Source organism: Delphinus delphis, chromosome 2 (assembly GCF_949987515.2).
Source record: "Delphinus delphis chromosome 2, mDelDel1.2, whole genome shotgun sequence".
Taxonomy (NCBI): domain Eukaryota; kingdom Metazoa; phylum Chordata; class Mammalia; order Artiodactyla; family Delphinidae; genus Delphinus; species Delphinus delphis.
In genome coordinates, this window is record NC_082684.1 from 134,306,017 (window position 1) to 134,324,712 (window position 18,696).

The following is an 18,696-nucleotide window of genomic DNA, read 5'->3' on the forward strand; positions in this document are numbered from 1 at the left end:
ATGATAGGTATTTTTCTATCTATAAGCTATCTTTAAGCTGCTTTTATGATTTTTACTATTAATTTTTAAAATCACATATAATGACTATTTTCATTATATATTTCATAATGACAGTGCTTTTTCTCCATGACCAATGCATTGATAAGGTAACTATTCAATAATTTGAGAGATAAAATCATCCAATGCTTTATTAAGCAAAAGAATTAAGAATGGTTAACTTTTTAAATCCTGGACCTCAACCTTTGCTATTAAAATCAAAATGCAGTAGTCTTCACATTTGTTACCATGAATTTCAAAAGAACAATCTACAGTTTTAAAAAACAAGAGGAAAAAAAGAATAATCTACATTTCTAAAAGCTATTTATATAGAAAGACAAAAGAGAACATAATTAAGCTGGAGTCTTTCCATATCATTGTCTTTTGGGGTCCAGGCAGCAGAACCATGATGTAGGTGAAAAAGTACTATGGCCAGGTTCCAGTGTATGTGATTCAAGCTGAAGAACAAAAAGTTGAACTTGTGAATACATTAACTTGACTCATAAAAGGATGCTAACCAGAGGGTCTCCATCTTTAGAGACCAAACAAGGGCAAATGAGTTAAAATGGCAGAAACATCAATGTGGGTTATTTATAAAACAGTGTTTTCCAAAATGTATCAAGAGGCTAAGGACACCCATTGCTTATACCTCTTAAAGAATAAGATGGGCTGCTCATTTGTTTGGAATGGTTCTTGAAGGAAAATATTATGTAAGGCAGGAAGATCTCTCTCCTTACTTGAAGGCCATTTCTCCCTAGGGGCTCAAACCTTTGAACTGCATCTCATTTATTCTTCTCAGTGTGAATCAAATCCAGTTCTGCAAGTTACAGACTTGACATCTTTCATAACCTAACTCCCATTGTAGAATCTCTCAGGAGTTAGGAACTCATCCTCTTCCCACTCCACCTCAAAATTCAGCCCATATTCCTTGATATGGGGCTTCTTTTCTTACTATATGTCTGATATTCAGAGCCATTCAAGGGCATTTATTTCCTATAATATGCAATGAAGTGCAATTTAAGAAACAACTCTGTAGAATAGGGACTGTAAGGGCAGTGTTTGTTGTTATTGTTTGTTTGGATGTTTGGTTAAGTAGCCTGGGGCAAATGGCTCAGCTTTGGCTGAGCTATATTCCTATTTCCTTTTGATAATAACAAAAATTAAAATCACTAAAATTTTCTGAGAAATAAACTACAAAGAAATCTATTTGTGAAAGTGAGAGAAAAATCTCTCCTTTCAAAGTATGTTGGAAAGATGGGAAGTTAAGTATTCAATTGGCTAAATACACTTTTTGAATATTTCAGCTTCTGTAATGATTGACATCCAGTGAAGCCTTCTTTCGATTTTCTAAAACCAGTACAAAAGCTGTTATCTAAAAACAACCGTTAGGTTTAGCATTTTGAGTAGTAATCAAGTCATGACTTTTTCCATTCTAATTTGTTCCTGTACATTTTTTAACGGGGGGTTTGGGCTTCCAAGTCATCCTCTCCAGTCTTTGTACGATAAAATGAGCTATTTGCTTCCCTTTAGCAGAGCTGGATGGGGGCTATCTCTGCATTTGATTGGTTGGCTTTTAAAGGATTACTTCTCTGGAAAGGTACCCTGCCATATCACATTGCTAGCGGCGTGGACTTAGTTGTGGTTAAAATTTTTAATTGAAGATGAGCATTTACCACCAGAGAGAACATAAACTTCAGGACTCCTGTGCTATATAGATTCTAGACATCATATTGGCTAAATGTGATTGATGAAAAGCTCTGTTTTGAAACAACCTTAAACACCATATCCAGAAATAACAGCTGACTCTGGTAAAGAGAGGAACTTTGGGGTCCCTGTATGTTTTATAACGAAGCCAATTTTAAAAATTATAAATTCCAGCTCCACAAATTGGCCTAAATAAGATTAACAAAACTGAGGAAGACTGATGTCAGCTAAGGCAACAAGTCAAATAAACTACCCCATACTATTTATATGCAGATGAAATAAAACAATGGCTTTCCATTTTTATTTTGCATTTCATAGCTACTCAGAGTATACATGATCACTTTTCCAATTCCACTTAATATTTTGTCTGAAAGAAGAATTTACTGAGTAAAATGCTTAGTTGCAGGATTTCACATTTGCAATCCATCGGGTTACAATATTAAAGTTACTACAGTTTCTTCCCCAGTGTAAGCATTCTATATGTGCCTTTTATTTACACTGTCACTTTTTATTTCCTCCTAAACTTTGTATGCTCAAGAATGAAACTGTATTGGTGTTATGTAACAATATTTCAAACTTGCAACATACATATTGGTTTATCTCTCCCTTGAACCCATGTCCCTGAAAAATAAACACAATGTATGCAAAAGAACTACCTTGAAGTGCATGAGGAAGAGTGTAGACGTGTAGAAATAAAAGAATCGAAAAACAGTTGTGTGGAGATGTATCTGTCCTGTTGACAACAATCCCCGTGATTTGTTAACAGACATAGGCAGCCAACGCAGTACACAACACAGTCCTAGAACTGGCCATAAGTTGTTAACCAAGTGGGAATTAAGGCTTTAAGGTCTCTTACAACTAATGTGATTCAAAAAACCGAAAGCAAGCAAACCGTAAAACTTGGAGAAAGTGCTCCAAATAGAGCCTCTTTGGCAGCCCAGATTGAACCAAATGACTCAGGTGGACAATTAAAATAAACTGTGCGCCGTTTTCTTTCACTAGGTCTATAAAGCCCATAAATTATGTTCGGTCCAGAAAACCAGGAGTTACTAGCACCTTCCCTTTCCATTTTCTAAAATATTCAAAGTATTCAGCATCAATTCTTAGTCCATGGTCTTCACTCATTTATTGATTAAACAAAACCCCGGGTGCCTCTTGGTGATCACTCCTTCCAAGCTGACATGCAAACTGAAATGCCTCTCCATGGAGAGGGTCGAGACCGCAAGGCAAGTCATCCAGAAGTGGACGCATCTTGCTTTTTATTTACTTATGTATTCAAGGGGCTGCGATGGCCACGGCTGGACTACGACGAGGCGGGAGGCGAAGGGGCGCGCGGGCTGTGAGCCGCAGCCCGGGGGCGGGAACCCGTAGAGGAGATGGGGGGCAGCAGCCACGCTCCACTAGCTCTGCCCGCTGGACCCAGAAAATGACCAGCCCCTCCCCCCACCGCACCCTTGACCCCTCCCCTCTTTCCAGGCCTTTCATCTGCCCGCCCGCCGGGCAGTCCGCGGCCCCCAGACCTCTCGCCGTCTGCCTCTTTCCACAACCCGGTCGTGCGGCGCGGTCAGGCCCGGGGCAACCCCACGAAGCCCTTGGCCCGGCGCGGACCCCGACCCCCTGCCCCTTCGGCCGCGCCCCTCCCTTTCGTATAACGCACCTGCGGCCCCGCCCCCGGCCAAACGCTGAGGCGGCGGCGGGCTGGCGAGGCCGGGCGGCTCGGCCCTCCAGGCACAGTCACCTTCCCTTCCCCCTACATTCCGCCCACCCCCCTTGCTCAGCCGCCGAGCTGCCGCCGCGCTCCTCAGCCGCCCCGAAATCTAAAGGGGTCCGTCTCCGGCACCACAACCAAATGGCTGAGCCTCCCTGGCCGGCTGCGCAGCCCGCCCATTGGTCCCTTCCCCCCCGCCTCCGCCACCATTCGCTGTTGCCCGGAGACCCTCGGCGGCGATTGGCTAAGGCTGCTGCCACTCTTCCGGGCTGCCAATCCCGCCTCCACGGTGATCAGGTTAGTGTGCGCCGCGGGTGCTGGGGGCTCGAGAACCGAGCGGAGCTGGTTGAGCCTTCAAAGTCCTAAAACGCGCGGCCGTGGGTTCGGGGTTTATTGATTGAATTCCGCCGGCGCGGGAGCCTCTGCAGAGAGAGAGCGCGAGAGATGGACATGGACAAACGGATTCATTTAGAGCTGCGGAACAGGACGCCCTCTGATGTGAGCATTTGCCAAAAATATCTCTGTCGGTCCATTCTCCTACTTTGTGTGTGTGTGTGTGTGTGTGTGTGTGTGTGTGCGTTGGGGGGAGGCACTTTTTTTTGAGGGGGGCGCCCGGGAGATGTGGGTTTGGGGGTCGGACTGCAAATGAATTGCAAGGTTGGGGGGTTGCAGTGCCAGCCGAGCATGTTCTGGCTGCCGCCGCCGCTGCCCTTGGTGTGTGACTACCTGTGCGTGTGCTCCCGCGTGTGCGAGTGTGGGTGCGAGAGTGTGCACCCATCGGGGGCCGGCGGGCGCACGCGTTTGGGTCGGAGAGAATGAGGCAAAATAACCCTCTGAGCTCGCTGCTCCCGTGACTCCGTCTGAGGGAAAGATTAACAAGAGAGGAGGAGGAGAGGGGCTGCCTCCTGGATTTAACAACAAAAAAAGGGGGTTTTATATTTTATAAATGAATCCCCCCTTCCGCCCCCCTCCCGCGCCTTCCCCCTCCCTTTCTCTCTCGCTCGCTCGCTCGCTCGCACACACACAATAAGTTTTGGGCTTCGCGAGTCCGGTTTAGTTTCTGATAAATGTGGGCCGAGGCCCCTGGGGAGAGCGCGTGGGGAGGGGGCTGCAGTGGAGTTGGGAATGGCTCGAGTTTAAAGTGCGTCTTCATTTCTTTGCAGTGATGAGGCGAGAGACGGGGGAGCCATATTTGTAACTTTGTAGTGTTCGTGAACGCGCCCTTTCTCTCCCTCCCTCCCTTTCTCTGCCTCCCTTCCTCTCCTCCTCTTTCTCCCTCACTCTTTCCACCCCACCTTCGGGCCAGATGCTGATGTTTCTTCCTTTCCTTCCGAAGGGAGGATAAATTGGAAGACGGGGGGAGGGATTTTCGAACGTGCAAAGGCACAGATAATCCCCGCGCCTCCCCACCTCGCGCGATCGCTACTGCAAGTTACCCAAAGGCTATGTCCCGGTCCCCCCTCGCCCTTGCTCCTTCCGGCCTCCCTAAGATGCTAGGCTTTGAGCCCTGGCCGCCCCCCCCCCGGCCCCGACCCCCGGCCCGTCTTTCTCTAAGGTGGGCTCCTTGGCAGCCATTCGGCGCCCAGTTAATAAATGGGCCCGGGAAACTTTGTCAGGACGCGAGCTGCCCAGAGCTGGTGCTTGTGGTGGGTATTGGCTGGGTCCAGATTTATGCGGGCTTAGCAGACACGCAGCTCCGGGATGGGAGTTTGCCTTCCCGTCGCCGTTATTGATTGGGCAGTAGCGGGAGTACGGCCGGAGGAAACTTAAACCGATGGGAACTGGGAGGCTCGGGCAAAAGCCTACCCCCGAGGAGGGGAAAGGTGAGGGTGGGTTACTCGAACGCCCGTTTTTGTTTCCCTCTCGCTTTCAAACACTGTTTTATGTGAGTTGGAGGCTCAGCGGAGGAGACCCCGGGTCTGGGGCGGAGACGCTGGCTGACTCCTCTCGTGGCCCCTCCGGGGACCAGCGGAGCGCGGGCGGGAGGACCCCTCACCCCAGCCCTGTAGCCAGGGTTCCACAGAGTTGGGAGTTTGGGGTAGCACTGTGCGCTGACCTGTCGCCCCTCCAGCCCGTTAAAACCCGAATTCCTGGCGCAGGCAGGCCTTGCTTCCTCTTTTCTCTACTTCCTCCCCCAAACCTGAGTGAGACTTTTGAAAACAAGATCCTTTTTGTGCCCCCCCCATCATAACGCAGCTGTGGACTGTAGACGTGCAATGCCTTATGGCGCGCAGGGCGGGGAGGGGGTGGCGGAGGGAGGGGAGGGGTTGCCCGCCGGAGGACGCTGGAGTTTCCGCGAACAATTTGCCGGCGCTTTGCCTTTCTCTGGCCGGTTTCATCCCAGCTTGGACCCCGAGCCAGAGGATTGGGGGGCTGGGTGTGGTGATGGGGGAGGGGGCCGGAGCCGCGGGCTTCCCGCGTACTTTCCGGAAGCCCCCCGTGCGGAGGGGGAAGGGCGCCAAGTAGGGGGCCGGGGTCGCGGAGGGAGGGTGCGGAGGCGCGGTTCGCCCGGCCAACCCTATCGCCGCTGCTGGCCAACTGGGAGCGAGATCGAAAGCGGGTCGAACCGGCTCTTTAAACTTCCCGAGTGTGTGCTGGGGGAGGGGAGCGCGCCGCGCCGAACTGGGAGCGATTTCTCACGCTTACGCCCCCTCGCCTTCGAGTCTCCCGGCCCACACGCCTGCCCCCTACCTTGAGGCGGGGTGGGGCGCGGGTGGGGGTGGAGGGGGCACTTTCTGTCCGTTTGCGGAGGAGGGGGAGAAAGCTAGCTAATGAGGGACAAAAGGGGTGAGGGAGGAGAAACTCGTTTTTTTAAACGTTTTTAAGACAAATAGCTCCCAGAGAGCGCCCCCTGCACCCCTCCCTGCCGTGCTCCCCCCAGGGCCCCCACACACCCACCTTCGGAGCCTCTCCCAACTCTGATCCGGGGGCTGGTGGCCACGCCGCGACGCCGAAATAGGACAAGCAGCCATGTTTCCCGGGTCTCGCGCGGCCCGCCCCTCCCCTCCCCCATGGCGCGGCCGGCGCCGAGCGCGGGGCTCCTAATGCGGGCGCCGGGCTCCATGCGGCGCAGGGCGCGGGCCGGCGGCCGGGCGACCCGGCGGCCGGGCCTCGCGCGTGCGGGTCGGGGCGCGGGCGCGCCGGACTGGCCCCAGGGCGGGCCTTTTGGCTTCCCGAGCTGGTTTGGAGCTCGAGGTGTTTTATTTATTATTATTGTTTTTGTAACGGCCAGGCCTGCCGGAGGCCGAGCCCGAAGGGCGCCGAGGCGTTACTGGGGGGCAGGGGCGGCCGCCGGGGCCCTGCTCGCCTGTCGACTGCCGGGCGCCGGGCTGCCATTTTGTCACCGTGGCTGTTGTCCCTGGGTGGGGGGGGCGCAGACTTGCGCCATCGCCCCGACGGCCCCGGACGTGGAGGCAGCAGGGGGAGCGGGCTCCGGGGACCCCCAGTTGTGCTCTGGGCCCCGGTGGGGGTCCCCGCCCCTTGCCAACGGCCTGAGGCTCTGCTGGAGCGTTGCGGCGGCCGTTGCTCCGGGAGGGCGACGATCCTCCCGGCGAGTGCTCCCCCCACCCCCCAGCGCGCTCCCTGCCTCCCCCGCCCCTCTTCTCGCCAGTATTTCGTCGTTCCTCCTGCAGGCGTTTTAGACGTAGTTCAATGTGGCCCTAAAGACGAACGGATCGCCCTGGTGTTTGCTCTTTCTGCGGAACTGATAGGAGGGTGGGGGGAGAAATTAAACATGAGGTTTCTTTTGGGAGGGGCGCACGCGACTCTAGCGGCCCTGACTGAAGCCGAGGACAGCAGCCGCTTAGCCGGGAGGGACGAGTTGATGCGTTGGGGAAACGCCCTCCGGGGCTGGGCTCTCCGGGAAGGTAGGTCGCGCTCGGTGTTTCAGGTGGGTGTTGCAGCGCCCTGCTGGCTGCTAGGGGAGGCCCCCTTGCTCTCTCTCTGCCCCTCCCCCTTTTATTTTTGCCCAGGGCAAGGCAGCCACAGTAGTAAATGTAACCCTAAACCGAAAAGATTAGGGAATAAGGCGTTGCTTTTTAAAAAGTAAATGTTTTTTTTTCCTAACTGCCTTTCTCTGGGGGTTGACTGTGAGCCAGGCAAGGCATCGCGTCGCCGGCATCTGTCTGAGACTTTTTAAAAGCTGATATCCATGCTGGTTAAGCACCTCACAGGTTAAACTCTGGTAGACGTCTGCATGGAGACTAGCTTTCATGGCAGTGCCCGGCCAAGACTGCTCAGGAAGCCAGGTTTAACTTTGACCTTTGGAATACGTCACATCATGTTTTCCAGACTGACTTACTGCCTAATTGGGTTCAAGTAGGCTGATATTAACTCCAGTTTATGCAAGCCTACCAGGGATCCAGAGGCAGAAAATTGAGCATGAGTTCCATATGGACATGGTCAGTTATGTTTTGGTACTGGATTGCTGCTGCTTATGGTAGTTTTGAGCCTGAGGGCTTCACGGGGGAGCTGGGTAGTAGAACCACACGGGCCTAAGTGTAAATTCCTCGTGTCACAGAGGTAAGATAAGTTAACTGCCCTGCCCCTGTGATCTCAGGCCGGTTAACTTAACCTACCTCTTTGATCCTTGGTTTCCTCACCTGTAAAATGGGAATAATCCTATTTAATGAGTCAGTGACAAAACTGGCTTGATCTGGCCCTCAGGTGCTCAGTATGTGATAGTGTTATTCTCAGAGAGAGGCGGGGGTGTGATGCAGCACAACTTTGGGCATTTCTAGGGTTTAGAGAACAACAATAATAATAGCTGATGCTTGTATAGCACCCATGCTATGCCTGGTACAGTTTTAAGTGGATTACACATATCAGTTAATTTAGTCCCCACAGCAGCACTAGGAGGCAGGTACTATTATAATCCTTATATTAACACAGGAAGTCAAGGCATAAAGATGTTATCACAGCCAATCTGCATACTCAACCTCTATACTCCCTCCCCTGAAGGACCCTTACTTGTAAGAGACTGTGGGGAAGAGCTTTTTCTTCCTTGGCTTTGAAAATTGCCACCTTGTGAGAGAGAAGACTGGACAGCCTCCTGGTTGAAGATACTGAGGTGGGTGGTCAGGATCAGAGGCTCTCTGGCTTGTCGGTTTTAAGGGGGAGGCCGTACATACACTTCCCTAGTTTGGGTTAGCACATCACATCTGGTTAGAATCTGGTCTTTTAGGTGTTGGGGGACACATTTTGAGGAATGAGAAGATAAGCAGGAGCCACTCAGGCAGTGGTGTGTGTGGGAGCGTGCGTGTAATGCATTTCCCACTTTTATTACCAGACAAAAAGCTGAACAGAATTGGCATGTCCTTGGTTTCCAGGACCTAGTTTACTAATAACACTTCATGGATCATCTCACTTAATCCCCCAACAACTCCTTAAGGATAGGCCAAGCAGGGTGACATCCTCTGTTGTGAGGGTGAATCATCCAGGCTGAGAGAGTAGGTCAAACAGCTGGTAAGCAGCAGAGTTGGGTTCTCCTCCCACTGTAAAACCGGAGGTCCTTAGTTAGACAGTTAGGACTTGGAAAATTGTATAGTCTGTTGGGTCCCAAACGTGGCCCATCACCAGAATCATCCGGGCGCATGTAGAATGCAGATTCCTGGCTCCACCCCTGGACATTGGTTTAGCACAGGCATTGCCAAATTTTGGGTGAACTGCCTGTTTTTGTATCACGAGCTAAGAATGATTTGTACGTGTAAACGCTGCCATCAGTTTGATGATGTGGAACACTGAATCCCAGTTACGGGAAATGTTGTCTCCCTCCCCCCCCTGCAAAGAATTATACTTGTCTCCTTGGACCTTTATTAGGAAAAAAATTGTGCTCATTATATGTTTTGAATTTTATCAATAAAAGAATTGTGGAAATTTGTTTTTTTTTTCATTATAAAAGTGCCTATGTAGTATTGTCAGTTTTGCCTTTAGGTAAAGTTTACTATCTTGCCCCTTACAGAAAGTTCGGTAATCCCTAGTTTAATAGATTGTGGGGAAGGACCTTGGGATCTCAGTTTTTAAATTTTTTTAATTATTAAATTTTTTTATTAAGTGTGTAAGAAGCCTTTCTTCTGGGTGGTACCTTAGGGGTCTTTCCAAGTCCTTTGACATGTGCCTTTTTTTTTGTTGTTTTTGTTTTTGTGGTACACGGGCCTCTCACTGTTGTGGCCTCTCCCGTTGCGGAGCACAGGCTCCGGACGCGCAGGCTCAGCGGCCATGGCTCATGGGCCCAGCGGCTCCGCGGCATGTGGGATCTTCCCGGACCGGGGCGCGAACCCGTGTCCCCTGCATCAGCAGGCGGACCCTCAACCACTGCGCCACCAGGGAAGCCCTGTGCCTTTTATCTAGTTGATGTCTGGTGGAAATCAGCCTCAATCCATGAACATCCATAAGAAGAGAAATCGTACTTGTTGCTGGTGTAAAATTGAGCATCCCTTCTATCCAGAAGTTATTCTGTGTAACCAACCGAAATTCTTCATCTTGCATATTCAGGATATTTCAAAAGGTTTTTGCATACCTTGTAGTTAAATGGTTACCCTTAAGTTTTAGATGTCTTCTCAGAGCTAGAGAAAAGGAGCTTTGAACTGCAACGGTTTGAGCTTTGAGGTCTGGAAGGTACAGCAGCTGTGTACCTGGTGGCTGACATCAGAACTTCAGAGCACAGATCACTGGAAGGCACAGATAATCCTAGAATCTCTAGTTTGGGCCTGCTGCTCTTCCACCGTGCATGTTGCCTGGGGAACGTACTAGCAGCAAAGTGGCTTTGAGTTCCAGAGCCCTTCTTTCTACCTCTCTAGCCTCTTGTGCCTGAGCTAATAAGCGGAAGGAGTGGATAGAAAATTGGCCAGGCCGCGGGAGGAGGCAATAAATCCAAGAGGGTGAATCCCAGTCCCCATAACTGTCGCCTGTACTTTAAGGACAGCAAACTGCAGACCCAGTTCCCTCTCTGGGCCGCTGCTGTACCACCAGCCTCTCAAGGTAATACAGGCACCTTGATTGAGCTTTGGGGGCTGGTCGTCTAGAGCTTCATTATATATTAATTTTACCACATTGAAATAAAAAACCTCAGGGCTGTTGGGGATCTTTTATGGAGATTGTGTAGGATGCTCATCAGATGTCTCGTTACCACGGTGCCTGCCCTCTACTCTGGTGTATCACTTAGGAAAGGAGCAGAGAGCTTGTTGCTGAGTGGTCATGAGCCCTGGTCAAATGAGCTTGGCTGAGTTGTTGAGCCTGAATTATGACTTGGTGAAGAGGAGGCTCATTTCTCTGGTGTCCAGAGGGGGTACTCCCTTACAGATGTTCGCTACCATGCCCTCCCAGGCAACACACACATTTTGACCTGTCCACCACCTCTAGCTAGTGCTCTAGTCTCCTAGGAAGTACCCTCCCCCAGTCCCCCATCACCACTTCCTTCCTCCCACAAGCAAAGTAGAGAAATAGTGACCTGAGTCTGAATCTTATATTACATTGAAATATAATTATATGACAAATGATAAATACCCAACAATGATGTTTTCATTAAAGAGATGGAGTCTGGCAGGGATGGAGATTTGTGAAGGCATCTGTTATTCCGAACTTTTCATTTAATAAAATGGGTTGAAGCTAGATGAACAAAGCTGCCGTTGGCCTGGGCCCCCTTCCCAGACATGGAAGCAGCCTCCCTGCATAGAACCAGTTGTCCTGATGACATTTGTTAACACGAAGCCTATAAAACGAGATAAGATGTCTTTGTTCACTGGCACTGGGCCCCATCGAGTGCCTCCTGGGCCACACCCTGAAACCCCTGTGTTTTCACTCAAATTTATTTTGTTTCAGCTTCACAGATGCCCTGGTGCACACATCTGTTGCCGCCTTTTACCAAAACTTGCTCCAGGTGGCAGGTCTAAAAGATGAGTTTACTTAACCCCACGATCACTTACTCTAATGTGGATTAAAGTCTGGGTTATCTTTCCCAGGGGGATTTGCGTTTGGAGATTCCAGTTTGGTGAGGAAATTACCAGAGAGCTATTAGAGACTTGGGTGCTCTTCCCAGCCTTGCTATTAAATAACTTGGACAGTTGTTTGGCCTCTTTGGGCCTCTGTTTTCTCCACTCTAAAATGGGAGTGTTGAGTGAGATCAGTGACTTTCAAACTTTTTGTTCCTATACTAAGAAATATGTTTTAAAACACTACCCAGTATGTATATATTGATACACAGGTTATGTGAAAAACTGACAGTGCGCTCCCTTACTGGGAATAAAACACTTTTATATTCATTAAAAAAAAATGCTGGCTTTGACCCATAAATTGATTTCATTACTTGTTAATGTTGGAAAGACATTAAAAGATGAATATTAATGCTCGTTCCTTCACACTCAAATGTTTTGTGGTTTGATTGGGAGGAATGCGGGAATGCCATTTGCAGCTTTGTGAAGTCTCTCCGCCGAGGGTCAGTAGTGATTCCTCCTGCTTTGAAGCCATCTCATCTTGGGTCCTATGTTCTCAAGCTGCTCTCCTAGCCCTTTCCCAAGCCAGACCTTCTCACAGCATTATGGAATCATTATCCTAAATTCCTGCCTGGATGGATGCCTTCCAAGTCTCCTGGTTGTGCCAGCAGCCCTCCGCCAAGCATGTTCCTCCACCCACTTCTCTCTACCCTCACTGCCCCCCCGCTTTGTCTTTGTAAAATGACAATGTAATAGTGCCTACCACACAGTCTGGCACAAAGTACGGGCTCGATAAACATTAGATGTCATTGTTATTATGGTCTGTTCCTAGACACCACAGTTGGCATTCACTTAAAAAAAAAAGTTTACATTATCAACAGACACATTATATCAAAAAGTAACATTTGTTTCAGTGGGGAAAGAGGTTAGAAACTAGAGATTCAAACTTGCCAGTTTTTCCCCACAAGCAATTCAACAGTAAATGTGTTGTTTCTCCATCTAATGAGTGTAGCTCTAGCGTCTAAACATCATGGAACAGCCCCAGCACTGGATTCTAAATAGGTAGTTTCTGCTGAGGGTAATAACATGACTCTCCCTTTTCCTGGGCAACACCTGGTCACTACCTAAAGCGAGTAATTCAGACTCGACTCCTCAAACTGCCCACCAACCCTCCACCCCCTCCCTCCCAGCCAACGACCTTCCCCTCACAGAGAAAATGGAAACTTCCTGGTTTCCTAAGAAATTCCTAGACCAAACCTGTGCCCAGCTCAGCTGTCCTTTGGGTCTTACCTGTGCCTGTCTTTCAGTTACCTTTTTCCTCCTGGGCACCTAGCTACTCTCCTTTGGATCCTTCTCAAGCTTGGGGGGTTTCTCCCATCTTAAAGCAGACAGGAAATGTCCCTTGATCTCCTATCTCACTCTAGCAACTGGCCATCTCTCCCCTTTTACATTCAAACTTCCTGAATTGTCTAACCACCTTCTCCCTTCCCTCACTTCTCTCACATCTCAGCCTCCGCAGCTTCCTAAACAGCTCCCCAAATCCCAGCAGCCCTCACTGTCTTTTACATGACTTCTCAGCAGCAGTACTGTATCCCCACCCTTGACCTTCATGAGATATGTTCCCCATTACCTCCCCCTTTCTCCAGTATTTCCCCTACAGCTGTGGCCACTCCTCAGTTTCTTTGGTTCTTTGGCCCTCCTCTCTGCAGCCGTGAAGTATCGGACTCAGTCAAGCCCAGGCCCTGAGCTCTCTCTTGTTCTGTATTCCCTCCCCACAAAATCTTGTTCTTCCTCACTGACAGCTGCAGGTACTTTGTGGTGCCTGGGGTCTGACGTTTACTGTTAACATCTCCGGCCTGACCTCTTGACTGAGCTCAGGACGCACCTAGTGTCTCCCCCCGAGCGTCCCCAGAGCACCCCACATTCAGCATGTCCAGTGGGAACCCATGGCCTCTGCAACCTCCTCCATCCTCCCCACATGCACACATGTGATCTTTCCATCACAAATCCTGTCAGTTGAAAATATCATCCAGCCGATTTCCCCTGCACAAAGCCCCCTTGAAGCCATGCTTCAAACTTGTTAGAATGATCTTACCAAAACGCAAGTGTAATCGTGTCACCCTGTACTTAAAATACACCATTGTCCTTAGGATAAAGCCCAAAAGCCTTAATAAGACCAACAAGAGTCCTGTGTGGTCTGCCTCTTACTCTCATCTTTCTCCTCACCCCCCTTTCCCACTGCGCTGGCCTCACTACCATTTACGCTCTCAAAGCTACTCCTCTCTGGAGCTGCCACCATTACTTCTCTAGCATCTAATCATCTTTATGATCTCCTTCATCCGATATCCCTCCTCAGCTCTAGGTCTTCTTTTGTTCTAAAACTCTTATAGAAATTTCCTTCAAAGAGCTTCAGTTTGTAATTAGACATTCCTGCGTGTGTTTGAAATGGCATCTCTGTCCCCATGTAGCCGGTAGGCTGCATGATTGATGGGACCTGTTTGGGCTCAGCAGTGCACTTGGCACGTGCCAGGCATTGTAGAAGTATTGGTTGAGTGAAGGAGCCATGGTCCTTGTACGTTCTTGTCATTTTCATCACCCACGGTCTGGTGAGCCAAGCACGAAGCCACTGAAACAAAGCATCCGAAACACCACTGTGGTTTGGTGTCCTCAGCTTTCCCAGGGTCAGTGTGAGCGCCTGCCTCTGGGTGGCTGATTCACACCTTCTCAGCCTAGTGGTCTTCACGTTTTTCTGGGTTTTATATCCCGTGTCGGTAAAAAATTTGAACCTGAGCCCTGGCCCCGGTGTGTCTCCCTTTAGTTAGGAATTATTCACATACACTGCCTCTAAATATGTACATTGTAGAACCACCAAAAAATTAAAATTTAAGAGGTTAAGTTAAAAAATATTAGAAGTCCGAGGGTTTACTTCCTGCGGCCCCATGGATTGTCTGGGGGTGATCCACTTAGGAGACCACTCCTCCAGTCAGTTGCTTTTTTTTTTTTTTTTTTTGAATTTTTGAATTTTATTTTACTTATTTTTTATACAGCAGGTCCTTATTAGTTATCTATTTTATACATATTAGTGTATATATGTCAATCCCAGTCTCCCACCACCACCACCCCCACCGCCACTTACCCCGCTTGGTGTCCATACGTTTGTTCTCTACATCTGTGTCTCTGTTTCTGCCCTGCAAACTGGTTTGTCGGTACCATTTTCTAGGTTCCACATATATGCGTTAATATACGATATTTATTTTTCTCTTTCTGACTTCACTCTGTATGACAGTCTCTAGATCCATCCACATCTCTACAAATGACCCAGTTTCGTTCCTTTTTATGGCTGAGTAATATTCCATTGTGTGTATGTGTGTGTGTGTGTGTGTGTGTGTGTATACATACCATATTTTCTTTATCCATTTGTCTGTTGATGGGCATTTAGGTTGCTTCCGTGACCTGGCTATTGTAAATAGTGCTGCAGTGAACATTGGGGTGCATGTGTCTTTTTGAATTATGGTTTTCTCTGGGTATATGCCCAATAGTGGGATTGCTGGGTCATATGGTAATTCTGTTTTTAGTTTTTTAAGGAACCTCCATACTGTTCTCCATAGTGGCTGTGTCAGTTTACATTCCCACCAACAGTGCAAGAGGGTCCCCTTTTCTCCACACCCTCTCCAGCATTTGTTGTTTGTAGATTTTTTGATGATGCCCATTCTAACTGGTGTGAGGTGATACCTCATTGTAGTTTTGATTTGCATTTCTCTAATAATTAGTGATGTTGAGCAGCTTTTCATGTGCTTCTTGGCCATCTGTATGTCTTCTTTGGAGAAATATCTATTTAGGTCTTCTGCCCATTTTTGGATTGGGTTGTTTGTTTTTTTAATATTGAGCCAGTCAGTTGCTTATTTTATTTTTAATTTGGTTACGAAAGTTCACGGCATACAAGAAATGCCTGTGTCTTATTAAGTGCCCTTTCCTTATTAAGATCTTCCTCGCCCTGGTGTTGATGGTTAGGAGTGGAGAACATTCTTAGCCCTTCTTTGATAAGCAGGGAAGATCCAGTGGTCTGCCTGAGCTCCCCAGCAAATCAAGCGTCTGTTGCCCCATGTCAGCTGGGTGCTGCCTGGTCAGGCTGTGTGCACAGACCCTCCTAAGTTCCCTCAGGTCGTCCCTTGGGGTCCAGTAAAGCCAACTCCTGGGCTGCTCCTGAAGATGCTTGGAATAGCCCAGAAGCACCTGAGATGAGAGGATTCCATCAGCCATAGACTTCAGCTGGTCATTGCAGCGGGGGGAGGAGACTTTCTCCTGCTTATCCCTCAGGCTGGATATAAGTCAAAGGCAGGATCTGTGCGGGCCAGAGGGAAACCTGGAGGGGAGAAGCCTGCCGGTGTTCCCGTGTGTTTTTGTGGGGCACCATCAGCAAGGTTGTGCCAGGACTCTGCAGTCAGAAGTGCCCAGAAGGTCTGGATCGGTGGATTCTGCCGCCTCTTGCAGAAGGCGTGAGTGAGTGAGAGAGATTCCTGAGTGAGTGGGGGCTGCGGGGGAGCACAGCCCTTATAGTAAATTTAAAGGGGTGAATTGTAGATTTCTTCAGGGGCGTGCATCATGAGGAGAGACCCATCCCACGTAATGTAACCAGCTTTCCCCTGAGCTGTTGGCCTCACCAACAGGCCCAAATGGTGTGGCTGTGGAGGGGAGGGTGAGGGGAGCTCACTTTCACTGACATGGGCTGTGTGCATAGCCTCCAGGATGATGCACGGGGCTTTAGGAACGCTCTGTAAGTATCCGTGTAACAGGTAGAGTTCATTGAATCCAGTTACTTATGTCCTGGGCTGGGGGCAAGGGATATGAACATGGGGGAGCGGGTTACAGAAAGCTGGTACTTACTGCCCGTTTCTGTGGTGGAGCTGGGGAGGCATATATATATATATATACATATATATGTGTGTGTGTGTGTGTGTATAAACACAGCACATAGGCAGGAGGAAAGGTGTGTGGTTGATAAGGCAGATTTCAAGCCCAGCTGTGTATCAGAACCACCAGGGGAGCATTTTGAGAAATTCCCAGGCTCTACCCAACTCCCGAGTCAGTCTCCCAGGGTGGTGCCCAGTCTGTGTATTTTTAGAATGCTCTAAAGGGGTTCTCTAAAGCAAAGTTGGAAGCCGCCACATTGAGGCGGGGTGCAGAACTTCACAGCGGGTAGGAAGAAGTAAGCTAAGCGGATGTAAGAGAGAGGAAAATGGAGCAAGGAAAACAGGAGATTGGAAAGGATGCAGGATTTAAGCTGCTGAGGTGCTGGGACCCGGTCCTTGGCCTGCTTACTGTATCCCCCCGCCAGCCCCACCCTCCACGGCCACACACATTTCACACGTGCCCAGATTCCTGCTCATCACACTTGTGAGTTTTCATTTACTTGTATCTCATGAGGCTGCTGAGTGCTAAGTGGGATTTATTGAGCAAGGCTGGACTTGGTCCATCCTTGATCTCCAGGGAACGGAGGCCAGTGGGCATTTTGTGAAAAGGAGGGGACCAAAGGGCCAAGCAGTCAGATGTGCTGGGCTGTGCCAGGGGCTGCTGAGCCCTGTGGGTGGAGGATATCTAATAGGTTGCGTTTTTAAGCCTCAGTTGCCTCATCTGTAAAATGGTGACTAACACTAACACCTGCTTCCCAGGGCTGTTGTCAGGACTGAAAGAAATAAGGTTCATGCCAGGTGTGTGTTGTGGACAGCCCCTGAAGATAAGTGATTCTAACCAGCCTGGGCTTGATTGAGCTGCTGGAATGAGGGGGAGCCAGCCTGGCTAAAGAAGGCCCTTGCTCAGTGTCTAAGCTTGTGTGTGGTGGGAATACTTCTTGGGAGAGCTGTCTTTGCCTGCCTCGGAAGGAGACCTCACTTGGAGCTGCTCAAGCAGGTGGGCGAGGGCAGGACGGGTCCCAAGCAAGGGACAGAGCCCCCAGTTTCTTGTTGAGGTGGGGCTGGAGCTATGTCAGCCAAGCTGCAGACATCCCCTGCCCCAGGGCCTCCCTTCCCATCATGGGGTAGGGGTTAGAGGCTCTCTACCTGGCATGCTCTGTGCCAGCAGCCCCTCCTTCCTCTCAACTTCCCTCCTGGCTACAGACTTCTGGGTCTGCCCCGCTCAGGCCTTTATCTTTCATCCAAACAGCTCCTGAGAGGTCTCCTCCAGGAAGTCTTCCTAGACTCACTGGAGGAAGGGGAGCAAATTATGTCCATCCCAGGTGATGTCAAGATGTAAAGTCCCCAGGATTTCTAGGTCATGCAGCAGTGTTCTCCTCTCCACTAATTCTGGGATCACCTCCTTAGGGTGTGCATGGTGGCCCCTCTCTCCTTGGATTAGTCAGTGTCCCTTTATTCCCCCCTGCCGGAGGGCAGCGCTGACGGTTTGCAGAGCCCAGCACAGCTCCCCTGTAGCTGGGTGCATCAGGAAGGCGCTGTGATGATGTCATGTGGCCTCCAGCCTCCCGCCTGGCTGCCAGTGGGAAGGATCTGTCTGTTCTGGCACAGGGGCCTGCTCCATATGGAGGGCCAGGAACAGGCCATTGCAGTCACTCGGGGCGTTCCTTGTACTGCTGCACGTCTCCCTTTCCCCATGGAGATTCGGGTGTACCCCGGTGCAGCCCAGGGAGAGTGGGCAGACGTGGACTTGAGTAAAGCTCCCCAGCTGTCTGGGAGGCCCGAAGAAGCCTCTGCAGAGGTTGGCCTGCTGCCATGATGAGTGGTTCTCCTCTGAGCCCCCATCTAGTTTGCAACTCCGTCGCAGACATGCCTTTGTGAGTCTCGGTTAAGAGAGCTGGTGTGTCTGTACGTTGAGGTGTGGTCTGGGAGTCTGGGGAGGCTTCTAGGGTAGGGCCCTCCGGGGGCTGCTGTGTGGGGTGAGGTAGAGCAGCCAATCTGGGAGGAGAAATGGAATGCTGGCTTCTTAAAAGCGAGGGGGACTTGGTTCAGGGCAGACAGTTGGCCTCTGTAGACACTCAGGAATCTTCCCTCAGATCCCGTGGCCAGTGTGGTCATTGTCAGGAGTGGACACCCAGGAGGGTCAGATGTGAGAGTGAAAAAGCACCTCTGAACTTGACCTGTGGCCGTAGACTCCAGCAAGGTCTGAATCCCTGTTTGAGGTGCCCACTGTGCTGGAAACCAGACTCGTATTGGGCACATGGCTTGCCAGCCCCAGGAGGCTTATTATGTCCATAGATGTCCCTGATGATGAGCAGCGCTGGCCAGCTAGTGCCTGATGGTAGCCAGAGTTGTGAGGGTGATTTCTGAAGATAGAAAATACTGTGGAGGGTCATTCGTTTCCACATATTGA

At 49.9% G+C, this 18,696-nt stretch overlaps 1 protein-coding gene across 1 annotated transcript in view; it reads left to right on the forward strand.

Moving 5' to 3' along the window:
- The first annotated feature begins 3,816 nt into the window (after positions 1-3,816).
- The window catches only part of ANP32A (acidic nuclear phosphoprotein 32 family member A), a 38,481-nt gene continuing 23,601 nt past the window's right edge, over positions 3,817-18,696 (forward strand). Inside the window, exon 1 of the mRNA XM_060005703.2 lies at positions 3,817-3,946. Coding sequence (XP_059861686.1) covers positions 3,893-3,946 — 54 coding nt within the window. The 5' untranslated portion in view covers positions 3,817-3,892. The remainder of the gene's footprint in view (positions 3,947-18,696) is intronic.